Here is a 13634-nt window from a genome sequence, read left to right as displayed (position 1 = left end):
CCAGCCGCCCCCAAACCGCCAGACACCCCCCCCCCCTCCACACACGCACCACCCACCCCCACCCCAACCAAGCCGCCGCCCCCCGACCCCACCCCCACCAACCGTCAGACCCCGACTCCCAAACCCTGGGACCCCCCGTACCGAGGCATCGGTACCGGAGAGGGGCCGGACAGCGGAGCGGAGAGGGCACCCGCGCCCACCCCACCTCCCGCCGCGTGGAGGGACGGAACACCGGGGGCAGAAGGGGAGATGGGGGAACCGGGGGACGGGCGGCACCCCCGAACCCCAGGCCCAGCGGGTTGTCACCCCAGCGTTCTTAGTGAAAGCTAACCCTGTTACTGAGTTCGCCAGCTCGCCGACTAGCGAACTCTAACCGTACACCGTGAATGTGACCCCACCCAGTGTATAGACAAGTGTGTGTGTGTGGTGCATAAAAAAAAATGGGGGGGGGGGGGGGGTTACGGTGGCGCGGCGGGAACACGGATGAGGGACCGCAGCACTGCTCCATACTGCGGTCTGCCCCAACCGATGGCACCCCACCCCGACACACCTGACCCCCCCCCCCCCCCCAGTTGTGTGGCAGTTGGGTAATTCTTGAAGATGACTTTATGTGCAGCTCTGACTACATTGTGCATTATACTTTTCCAAAGATGTCAATGCTCTAAAATGATTCTGTCGGTTTAGTACCCATGCAAATGACCTCAGAAAAATGCCAGATAGTTGAGCGAGTGAGTGCAAGCATTCTCAGACTCGCAAGCTGCAAAGAGAGCTGCCATTGTTCTCGCGCTTGAATAACGGGAGGCCACTGAACCGTTTTTTTTTTTTAAATTTGTGTCTGATGTGAGTAAACCGGATATGAAGCAGACAAATCATAGCCTGGTGGAGGATCATGTCTCTGAATCAGCAATAATTATATGTCAAAAGTGTATACATATTAATACTAGTCAGGGGTATTAATAGCCGATTAATCCCGATACGAATCTATACATTGATTATTGCGATTTTTTAAAGTCAAACTTAGAAAATACTAATCTGTAAACTTGTACATGTCCACTTTAAGATTTGTATGAAAATGTATTTATTTATCTGAAAATTCAGGTTGCAGTCTGTTTCATGTTTGAACAGCACTGAAATAAGATATTGAGGCTTAATATTCTATTAATATAACATTCTTCCATGCTTAATGTGTAAATCCTAACATTAGGTAAGACGTTTTGTTGAATACTCCCATAAAAAATTGATGTTTAAAAATCGACTCAGCCGCATATCGAATCGATTCGAGAATTGCGCGCTGTAATATCGCGATATATTGCCGAATCGATTTTTTTCTAACACCCCCTACTATGTTTTTATTTTTTCAACAAACCTTAACTTCAGGTTGTGTGTAAAATAATGTCAATTCCGAGTACAAATTGCATTGCTCATCTGAGGATTGCTTGTGAAATTACAAATTTATATGTATTGATTTTGGCTGTCTGATTAACTGGTTTGACATTACCCCCTTTTTTTTTTTTACTTTACAAGATCATCTCATGGGCCGGATCCACCCTGGATAGTCACTTTGTCATCATTATTGTGTCGTTTAGGTTACAATTGTGTTTGTGTGCATTTTGGTGCATCCATTTGAGCAATATGACGCAGCTGGTCTTACATATTTTAGAGTCACCAAGCGCAGCCAGCCCACCCTGCATTTGCCGTCATCATCCCGCTTGTACAACATGAATGAAACTGGCATTTGAGACCCTAGCGGATGCCCTTTCTTGTCTGAGTGGCTCTGATTACAGAGTCGACGGTGGCTGGGTGTGTCTGCATTCACTCATGGGTGTGGTTACATGTCGGCTCCCCCGTGTTTCACATTGCCTTTCAGGAAAATTGGCACCGCAGCCTAGCAAGCAGTTGAGCGGACATTTTTTTACTTTCTGACAGAACTCGCCAAAGGTTTCTCGAGTGCGCCTTGACAGCCATTGACACTTTGCGTGCTGTCTTCTTCCAAGCTGGCTGTGTTCCACCTCTGATGCTATTTTGGAGATTTGCTGGTCAACGTGAACTCCCCCCGACCTTAAATACAGGCAGTAATGACGGAAAACACACGCTCGGATATTTAGTGTGAAAGCGTGGGTGGGCGTGATTAGGTCTGCCTTTTTGGTTAGGGTGTTGCTGATGAAGCATGTCAGTCGGATGAATCAGGATGATGGATCGTTGTGAGGTTTATGATTTTTTTTCTTGCTCATTTTTTTTTTTGCTCTAGCTCTAGAAATGAAGTCCTTTCTGATTTTGCAATGAGTCAATTTGTGAAGATTAGCATAGTTTCTCAATCTGGTTCCTTTCTTCTTCTTTTTTTTCCTGGAGAGCTCAGTATTCATTCATTCGGTAATTTTACCGATTTGACATGTCATCTTCATTGCTCTCTCTCTTTTCTTTTTTCTTTTTTTTTGAACGTGTATGTGCGTGCGTGCGAGTGTGTGTGTGTATTCATTACTTCACCTAAAACCTATTAAAAAATCCCATACCGTTCACCTAAACCGAACACTTCCAGCCAGAGTCGTGAGGCCGTCAGGAGACCCGAGGAAGGACCAAAGAAAGGAAAGTGAATCTGGTTCCTTTCAACGGCTACAGGATGAAGACATCATTCATCATTCACTCTGGCCAGGTGTCATTCGCTCGTCGCACGTTTCACTTTTATCAGGTTGCCGGCGGTAATCCCTGCTTGCCAACACATGCTATCGGCAGTATGTAACGATGATTCAGCATCTTCTCTACTCGCACAGTGAGGGCTAACACCTGTAAATTATAGATGACCAATGTTGTTATTCGTGTATTAGCTGTGTCAGGCTCTACTCAGCTGTTTTCTCCCAAATTTGCATTCTTGCACTTTCAGGATGAAATACGATTCAAACTTTGGCATGGTTGAGTGGTATGATGACCAAAGCAGCCTGTCATGCGTCCTAACTTGCAGGAGCATATGACTGGCCGGGTGGGGGTGGGGTGTTGGGGGGAGGGGGTGCGCGGGGGGGGGGGGTTGAACCATCTGCTCGGTTCATTCCTAAACATTGGCAACCTTTTTTTTTCTGGCCGAATACCTTGCAGGAACTGCTGATTTGAAATATGTCGACTTTCCTTCCTCAATGTGAAGTTGACATGACTTGGATAAGATTTGAATTATTCATTGCTATGTTTCAGATGGAGTTGCTGGATAAATTCCCCGTTGAAGGAGGTCAGAAAGACCCCAAGCGAAGGATCATCCCCTTTTTACCGGGTAAGGGTGCAACCTCTAAGGTTTGCTACTTTGTGACTCTAAAACACTAAAATAATGCCTTCACAAATGTCTAAGTGATTATTCAAGTACGCAGATCGTAACTCTTTAATTAGCAGAAGAGCTCCAGCGTGCTCAAGCGAAGAGTTTGGAAAGAAAGCCTCACCACGCCCAAACCTCCCCTACCAGGCTTGGGGCAGGACTGAGGAGTAGGAATTCTTTGAGGCCATGCAGGTCAGGAACTCATTGAGGAGATAAACAAGACTGATTAACTCTGAGTCAGTGGAGACAGAAAACAGTTGTTTTCAAACCATCCCTAATTATCCAGTTGGAAGAAGAAAAAAACAGGCCAGGCTTATTGTTCCACATTTTCATTTCTAACCGTTTGAGTCAAACAGCTGCATTGAAGTCAAAGAGAACGATCAAGTTAAAAGGCACTTTGGCACTGCATTTCCTCAAAACGGGGCATGTCCATGTCCGCCAGTGGTCGTGGCTTTGCCTTTTCAGATGTTTTTCGACAACCACTGTCAACCCAAAGGGGCACGGACGGAGTCTCAGGTCTTAAGCCATGCTTGAAAACTGGCAACATTCCACCTCTGACGCAAATTTCAAAATGATTCATTTCATGAATCCACGCAGATGATCTCACAGATTATCTGCCCCATGTGGAATCAATCATTGTCATTTGAATGCGAAAGTAACAAAAACGCTCGTGGGAGTCAAGAACTCAAGATGGAATGTGGGTGTGATTCTCGCTGATAAATGAAGTGACTTTCATTTTACAGTTAGTTTGTACTGGGGATGCTTCGTACGTCCCCAGGATGTTGGGAAGGTCAAGTATGTTTTAGTGGAGCTAATTAACATGCATTTGTCACCTATACCTTCATCAAGGGCTGCAACAAGAAAATAAGTGAATTTATAACCTTGTCAGTCAGGAGTTGTAGAATTTGCTTCCAACGTACAATAAATTAGATTCAAGTTTATTGACTCTTGTTCAGATATTGCACTACAAACTGAAAATACCCATTTAAGATTGCAGCATGAACATGATCCCATAGGATTAGAAGAGATCACTGATGGTTTAGCCAGTAATAATCCCTCCAAAAATGACTTTTGTGGGAAGCTATCCAACAGAAACCATTTTATTTTTATTTTTTTAAATTTGTTTTAATTTTATTTTATTTTTATTATTGTTATTATTATTTTTTTATATATATATATATATATATATATATATATATATATTTATTTATTTTTTATTTTTTTTTTTTTTCTGGAGAGCTCAGTATTGTTCATTCGGTAATTTTACCAATTTGACATGTCATCATCATTGCTCTCTTTTTTTTTTTTTTTTTTGTATGTGTGTGTGCATGCGTGTGTGTGAGTGTATTCATTAGTTCACCTAAAACATATTAAAAAATTCCATACCGTTCACCTAAACCGAACACTTCCAGCCAGAGTCGTTTTATACCGCCCTCCCCGGCCTGTGGCCATTCCCGTCTCTGAGGTTTTAAAAGTATCTGCTTCCTGAATGTCCTCTCACAAAACAAGGCCTGTTCATCTGCTGCGCCCTCACGCTGGTGAACACACAGTGTGTGCCGTGTTGAGTCACTGCTCCTCTGTTGACTCCAGAGAGCTTTGGAAAGCTGTCAAGTAGCCTTCCTGTGTGTGAGGTGATGGCGACGAGAGAGGAGGAAGAGGAGAAAAAGGCTGGGGGGAGGGTCGACTCTCACGTGTGACCTTCACTGGATCGACATACGAAAAAATCGGCATCCATTCCTCATGCACGCGACCCGCGAGAATTTTCTCGGGTTTTCCTTAGGCTAAGGTGGTGAAAGTTGATCTAATATTTTTCCAGAAGTGTGGAAGGAAGAAGTGTAAAGGTCGTAATATAGATGGGAAAAGCTTTAGCGGGCAATGGGACGTACAATTACTGGCAGTAATTCTGCTAAATGTATTTGATCAAATAAATTTATATCCACAGTCATTCAAGCATCTAGAATTGGTATATTTGTATTAGAGATGGGCAGGATACGTCTGGAATATTTTTGAGGTCAACTAACCACACATCTATCCACTCAGCAATTCATACTTTCTCTTCTACTTGAGTCTTTTTTCCGTTTCTCTCTATGTTGGTTTAGATGTGTTTCACTACAAGACAAAAAGTGGATGTTAGGGATGTAACGATATCCAAACATCACAATATGATATCATGTTATGAAGCTCACGATATGATAATTATCAAGATATTGTGGGGAGGTTGGCGATATTTAAAAAAAAAAAAAGTCACAATATTGTAAAAAAAAAAAAAAGAGCTCATACTAAATAAAGAAAAAATTGTGGATATTAGGGATGTAACGATATCCAAACATCACAATATGATATCATGTTATGAAGCTCACGATATGATAATTATCAAGATATTGTGGGGAGGTTGGCGATATTTAAAAAAAAAAAAAAAAGTCACAATATTGTTAAAAAAAAAAAAAGAGCTCATACTAAATAAAGAAAAAATTGTGGATATTAGGGATGTAACGATATCCAAACATCACAATATGATATCATGATATGAAGCTCACGATACGATAATTATCAAGATATTGTGGGGAGGTTGGCCATATTTAAAAAAAGAAAAGAAAAAAGGTCACAATATTGTAAAAAAAAAAAAAAAAAAAAAAGAGCTCATATTAAAAAAAGCACAAATAGTGGATGTTATGGATGTAACAATATCCAAACATCACAATACGATATCACGATATAAAGCTCACGATCCGATAAATATCAAGATATTGTGGGGAGGTTGGCCATATTTAAAAAAAAAAAAAAAAAAGTCACAATATTGTAAAAAAAAAAAAAAAAAAAGAGCTCATACTAAATAAAGAAAAAATAGTGGCTGTTAGGGATGTAACGATATCCAAACATCACAATACGATATCACGATATAAAGCTCACGATATGATAATTATCAAGATATTGTGGGGAGGTTGGCGATATTTATAAAAAATAAAATTAAAAAAAGTCACAATATTGTAAAAAAAAAAAAAGAGCTCATACTAAATAAAGAAAAAATAGTGGGTGTTAGGGATGTAACGATATCCAAACATCACAATACGATATCACGATATAAAGCTCACGATCCGATAAATATCAAGATATTGTGGGGAGGTTGGCCATATTTAAAAAAAAAGAAAAAAGGTCACAATATTGTAAAAAAAAAAAAAAAGAGCTCATACTAAAAAAAAGCACAAATAGTGGATGTTAGGGATCAAACGATATCCAAACATCACAATACGATATCACGATCCGATAAATATCAAGATATTGTGGGGAGGTTGGCGATATAAAAAAAAAGTCACAATATTGTAAAAAAATTAGCTCATACTAAAAAAAAGCACAAATAATGGATGTTAAGGATGTAACGATATACAAACATCACGATACGATATCACGATATGAAGCTCACTTTACGATAATTATCAAGATATTCTGGGGAGGTTGGCGATATTAAAAATAAAAGGTCACAATATTGTAAAAAAAAAAGCTAATACTAAAAAAAAAGCACAAATAGTGAATGTTAGGGATGTAACGATATCACGATATGAAGCTCACGATACGATAATTATCAAGATATTCTGTGGAGGTTGGCGATATAAAAAAAAAGGGGTCACAATATTGTAAAAGAAAAAAGAGAGATCATACTAAAAAAAAAGCACAAGAGTGTTTCAGAAAAGCACAAACCATTTTTAAAGTGAGTAAATTGACTAACAACTCTTTGTTGCTTTGTTTCAGGGAAGATCCTGTTCCGGAGGAGTCATATCAGAGATGTGGCCATGAAAAGGCTAAGGCCCATCAATGAGTACTGCAGGGTGAGTTTAAAGATTGTGACAGGGCATGTTCAGGTTTGATTTGTGACTCTTTTTTTTTTTTTAAGAAATAGTATGTTGATTAAAAATGGCAAAAATTCCTCACAAATAAGGTGTTCGACTACAGACGTGCAACATCTGTCCTTCGCTTAACTTCCAAGCTAAGGCCTGAGACCGAAAGTACACCCCCTGCTTGACCGCAAAGTGAGACAAACCAAAGAATCTATTTCAAGATCATTCCTAATTTGCTTGTGCTGTACACAGGCCATTATGTGACTTTTACCAAAGAGATGGCTTGCCTGAGCATTTTCACAACAGCACTCCCTTAACTCATTCACTGCCATTGACGGCTATAGACGTCAAAAATTCATTTGAACTATTTATATTAGTTAAAAAATTTTTTACCACTTTTGTTAACAAGAGAGTGAAAACCTAGAAAAAAAATTATTGTACATTTAGAACAGATATAAAATTTGTGATTAATCGTGAGTTAACTAGTGAAGTCATGCGATTAATTACAATTAACATTTGAATTTTTTCCACTTTTGTTAACAGCATTTTTTTTATTGTACATTTAGAACAGATATAAATGTTGTGATTAATCGTGAGTTAACTAGTGAAGTCATGCGATTAATTACAATTAACATTTACATTTTTTCCACTTTTGTTAACTGATTTTTTTTATTGTACATTTATAACAGATATAAAATTTGTGATTAATCGTGAGTTAACTAGTGAAGTCATGCGATTAATTACAATTAAAATTTAAATTTTTTCCACTTTTGTTAACTGAATTTTTTTATTGTACATATAACACAGATATAAATTTTGTGATTAATCGTGAGTTAACTAGTGAAGTCAAAAGATTAATTACAATTAACATTTTAATCGCCTGACGCCCTAAATTTTTTATAAAAAAAATTATTTTTTAAATCATGTCAGGGGAATTTTTTTTTTTTGTAATTAATCACATGGCATAATTAACTCACGATTAATTACACATTTTATATGTGTTCTAAATGTATTTTTTTTAGGTTTTCATACTCTTATTAACAAAAGTGGAAAACTAATAGAAATAGTTCAAATGAATTTTTGACGTCTATAGCCGTCAATGGCAGTGAATGAGTTAAAGACGTTGCAGGAAATGAGCTTTCCGTGAACTGCTCCCACAAAGTTAAAAGGATAAAATGGTTTGTTAAGGTATACTAGGATTCTGAGAGAACTCAGTTTAGCCACCTTCTTGGTCGACTGATTGAAAGGTATACACAGACCATAGTTGTGTCTGTATACTGTAACGTGTCTCTCATCAGGGCAGCCACACCCTAAGGCCAAAAGTTTGGTGGTGCTGAGCTGGTTCTTGTCAGCAAAAAGTAGTACTTTCTTACATTTTACATGTTTACTTAAACTAATCCTCCTCCTCCTTTTCCTCTCTGAGGACAGAACACAGAGGATGTTTTTAAAGTGAGCTTTGACTTTAACATTAAAGCGTGCCATGTTGCCTTGGGGGAGGCCCCCCCCCCCCCTCCTTTCCGTGAATTTGGGAAGAGCTGAAGCGCTATTACTGCTGTGACTCAACATTTTCAAGCGATCCAAATTCATTAAAAAAAAATAATAATAATTTAATCCAGCCAATATTAAATCAGATGTTCACAGTCAGAATTGAGATAAAACGCACAGTATGACTTTGACTTACAATCTCCAAAATGTTTTCATCCAGTCTTTAAAGCGTCTTTGTTGACAAGGTGGAACTTCATGTTGATGCTGAAAAAGAGCCGAGTCACACTTTCTTTGTGCGGCTGAGGTTTTAGAGCCTGACTCTTATGGAATTCCCCTGGTTTGGTATTCTTAATGTTTTTATTCAAGACAGGAAAAACATAAACACTTATATACTTCTTTTTTTTTTTGCATACATCAGCTGTTAATTCGCTGAGTTTGAATGACACAGTCTTAGTCACGCACTGCTTGGTACCATGTGAGGTTTTTTTGGAAGAAAAACAACATTATGATGCAATAATAACTCAATAATTCAATCGCATGACACTGATACTGATCCTTCCCTTTTAAATAATTACTGTAAAAAATGACAACCAAGTTAAAGAGTAAACTAACAAAATATGTTTGTCTTTTTTTTTTGTTTGTTTCACCTTGCCATAATGTTTTGTCAAAAAAATATATATATATTTTTTTTATTAAACCAAACATGCTTTTCTTTGTTTTTAACTGGACGGCATCAGTATGCAGAAAGCATAAACTTCCTACCCTAGGCTTGGCGGAGGTAATGAATTCTGTGACTGCGCTATCCGTTCTCATTCTCATTCCATTTTGTTCTCTAAAAACAAACACAAACGCACAATTATCTTAATGCTGCCCGGCCCGCCGTAAACAAATTCCATTTGCGGTAATGTCCGCCGCTTGCCGCTCTCCTGTGGCGTCCCTGGGGGAGGAGCACGGTAACGAGAGGACGGGACACCGGCTGACACAAGGACAGATCAATCCAGGTGCACCTTGACCTCATGAACCGTGCGCTGCTCCGGGTCGGCCGGGCCAGACGTGGTCGTAGGGGGGGGGTCGCCGGTAAATCAACCGTCCTCCTCGGGAGCGGCGCGGCGCAGACGCACTGTGTTGTGTACACTATGAATCAGCAAACAGCTATTTTTAACTTTGCGGAAAGTGGAAAATGGCTTTCCCAACTACATATGACAGGGCTAAGTGCCACATGGCCATCCGGACCAAGGGCACCTTGGTCCGGATGCCTGGCTCCCGTCCAATAGCGGCCACGCCTGACGTTATAAGGACTGCGCTCCCTCAAAGGACAGAAGCGAAACACTTAAGAGTATTAAAAGCCAGCACAGGGCGCTTGATGGATAGTATTCAGGTTTTGCCTGCCAGCTTCGGCGGAGGCAGGCGTAGTCTCGCTCCCAATAAAAGTGACAGTCGGCACAAGGGCTTTGACGGGAGATGTCCCGTCTCCCGGCTTAGGGCATCGCGCATTCAGGGTGACCGTCTGTCTCCCCTCTAATTGGTTTTGCTTGAAAGACAAAAGTAAGGAGTGGAAGAAGACAGGCGGACTCTATAAAAGGCTGCAATAACACGATGACGTCACAAGGGCAAAGATGCCCGTTTGTCTTCATCTGCGGTTGAGTTGTCAGAGTCGATCTGTCTTGTGCAAGTGATCCTGCAACGGCGCCATGACAGAGAAAAGGAGCTCGATCAACAGGGACCGAAAGATGGAACGCAAACAAATGTCTATGACCCAAAAAAATTTCCTACAAAAGTTATTTCCCTTGACGTTAGATTATATAGCACATTGTTGTTCTAGCTTTAGCACGATGAAATTAAGCATTGTTTGAAAACATGATGAAGTACCAATCACCTGTAAGTGTTTGATTTCTATATATATATATGTATTAGGGGTGTGCCAAAAAATCGATTCTCACAAGAATCGTGATTCTCATTTAGTACGATTCAGAATCGATTTTAAATGTCCCAAAATCGCTTTTTATTTTAATTATTTTATACTGTCTTGCCTTTGTTTGTGTGGGCCTTTATTGGGAGCGCTGTTCATTTGGCCACTTAGGGGCAGTGTGGTTCCACGCGGTCTAATACACTGTTAAGTTGTAGCCGCATCCGAGAGTAGAAGGAAAAAGTCCCGATCAAGTTATGGCAATAAAAGTTGGGTTTTTTTTGCAGCGTGGAACCGTTCTCTTGAGTGACAAAAAGGCCGCGAGTAGCTCGCTAATTAGCATTAGCATTAGCGAGTCAGACTGGAGTAGATCATTACGATTCCTTGCACATCTATGGATTGAAGCAAAAATCATTGTCAATCAAATCATTTTGAAGCAAAAATCGTTCTTAATCGAAAATCGATTTTGAATCGAATCGCAGACCCAAAAATCGGAATCGAATCGTGAGACATTCAAAGATTCCCACCCCTAATAAATATAATATATATATTGAGGCGCTTACTTGCTAATGCAAGCACACATTGAGTTCCTGCACATATTTACATATTGGCATATTACGTTCCCCTTCATCTGCCCATTAGCGTCGATTTTAAACAGAAGGGCCAAAACATGCCTTGTGAAAATTAAACTGCAAATCAACCCTTCTTTTTTTTTTATCAATTTATCAATATTTATAACGTTTTCTTATACAAATATTATTATTATCGTGAGACATTCAAAGATTCCCACCCCTAATATGTATATATATATATATATATATATATATATATATATATACATATATATATATGTGTATATATATATATATATATATATATATATATACATATATATATATGTGTATATATATATATATGTTCATTTCTATCTCAGTGACTTTAACAAACCATTACAAGACAAAATTCCATCCATTTTTGCTGAAGTTTTCCCACTTTCTTGCATCCCTCCAGGCCCTCATCCAGCTGCCGGTGTACATCTCACAGTGTGAAGAGGTCCGAGTGTTTTTCGAGACCAGACCCGAAGACCTCAACCCACCCAAGGAGTAAGTAGTGCGCATGGAGCCAACAGACGTCTCATACCAAGACGGATGTGTATGAGTTGTGTGGGATTGATTACGATTGTTTGCCAGAGTTGGTCTGAGGGATTCTTTATTGTTTAGTTTTGGTCTTCTGGTGGTTTCATTGGAAATGAAGATTTGTATGACAATGGCAGGAGTGCTCACCTGAATGCAAATACGCAACAAGACTGGAAAGCAGTTACCGCGTTATTGATGTTGATGTATGGCATCTGACAGCCAGACCTCTCCGTCTCATCAGCACTCACACAGATTTTCTTTTTCGTATTCCGTACACGGCTGTAGATGGTCGCCAAGGACAAAAAAGCTCCTAACTCCTCGTGCAAATTCCCAAGCATATGTCGGGGCGAGGCGGGAAAGTTCGATCAAACAATTAGTGAAGGCTTGTTTTGACTTTCTCAACTGCGGACCTAAATGGAAAAGACCGGAAACAGGAAGAGGAGTGTCTTCAGAATGGGAAGTTTTGCAAGAAGTATTAAAAAAAAAGCAAAAAGAAAAGACTGAAAATGAAGAGTCAGCAGAAGAACTACTCCAGTCTGACTCGCTAATGCTAATTAGCGTGCTACTCGCGGCACTTTTATCACTCAAAAGAACGGTTCCACGCTGCAAAAAAAAAAAACTTTTATTGGCATAACTTGATCGTGACTTTTTCCTTCTACTCTCGAGTGTGGCTCCAACTTAACAGTGAATTAGACTACGTGGAACCACACTGCCCCTAAGTGGCCAAATCGGGTACAACATGAACAGCGCTCCCAATAAAGGCACACACAAACAAGGGCAAGACAGTATAAAATAATTTAAATAAAATCAATTTTGGGACATTTAAAATTGATTCTGAATCGTACTAAATGACAATCGTGATTCGTATGAGAATCTATTTTTTTTTTGATCGAGAATGATTCAAGGTCATGTGGGTGTCGTCTGGTTAATATCACCACTACCCCCAACTCTTATTGCCACTGCTATCGTAGCAATATTCATATTACTCTCAATATCCCTGCCTCTGTTATGAGATTTACTTGATGTGTTTCACCTCTGCAACAAATGAAGCAAAGACACTGCACACGTAAATAAATGCACACGCGTGTAGCTACTGTGTGAGCGTCCCCATCATTAAAATTGCTTTGCTTGTCCTGAGTGGCGTTTTTTTTTTTTTTTTTGTACAATACTTTCGATGAAGGATTTATTGATTGCTGAGCGGCTACAATCAACAGATGGAACATTGTTTTATGAGCCTGACAAGTGTCTTGTTGATTAAAGCAAACGGGGAAAAGAGTTGAGCAAGAGAGGCAAGGAAGATGATTAAGTTCAAGTTTTGATATTGCACGGAAGTTTGAGAACATGTGGCGGCCACTGTCTCACACATTCTTCGCTGCTCTTCTGCAATGTTCTATTTATCTGGACAATGTCTATACAGCAGGGGTGGCCGAGTCCGGTCCTCGAGAGCCACTATCCAGCCTGTTTTCCATGTTTCTCTCCACTAACACGCCTGATTCACGGTCAGGATCGTTATCAGGCTTCTACGAAGCTTGCTGATGAGCTGATCATTAGATTCAGCTGCGCTGAAGGAGGGAGACATGGAAAAGACCGAATTTGGCCACCCACTACAAAATGTATAAAGCAAAAAAAAAAATTAAACATCTATTGAAAAGTCCATCATTCGTAATGCAAGAGTCCAAAGTAAAGTCTTACAGTATTTCATGAGAATGAATGCAAATTGTTTAGCTACATTGTAGTAGTAATGTATGATTTTTTTTATTTTTTTTTATCAGGGAACCAGCAGGAAAGAAGAAAGCAGGTGAGTCCTTTATCAATACTTTAAATAAATTAAATCTTTTTGTTTGTTTGTTAATACTTTCTGTGACCCTTCTCTACATTTACTGCGATGGGACACTGTCTCCCTCTAGTGGTGGAATAGCAGCATTGATTCTGTCACACCAAACGTTTTTCCATGTTCATTTTCTTCAAAAGAAATCAAA

At 39.6% G+C, this 13634-nt stretch overlaps 1 protein-coding gene across 2 annotated transcripts in view; it reads left to right on the top strand.

Annotated features, from left to right (window-relative positions):
• The window catches only part of sh3pxd2b (SH3 and PX domains 2B), a 29805-nt gene that overhangs the window by 5741 nt on the left and 10430 nt on the right, over positions 1-13634 (top strand). For both annotated transcript variants that reach the window (XM_077545976.1, XM_077545975.1), the window contains exons 3-6: positions 3181-3256; positions 7043-7119; positions 11531-11622; positions 13428-13453. In XM_077545976.1, coding sequence (XP_077402102.1) covers positions 3181-3256; positions 7043-7119; positions 11531-11622; positions 13428-13453 — 271 coding nt within the window. The remainder of the gene's footprint in view (positions 1-3180; positions 3257-7042; positions 7120-11530; positions 11623-13427; positions 13454-13634) is intronic.

This window comes from Vanacampus margaritifer, chromosome 16 (genome assembly GCF_051991255.1).
Source record: "Vanacampus margaritifer isolate UIUO_Vmar chromosome 16, RoL_Vmar_1.0, whole genome shotgun sequence".
NCBI lineage: Eukaryota > Metazoa > Chordata > Actinopteri > Syngnathiformes > Syngnathidae > Vanacampus > Vanacampus margaritifer.
Note: the sequence above shows the minus strand (reverse complement) of the source record. Positions and strands in the feature narration are given on the sequence as shown.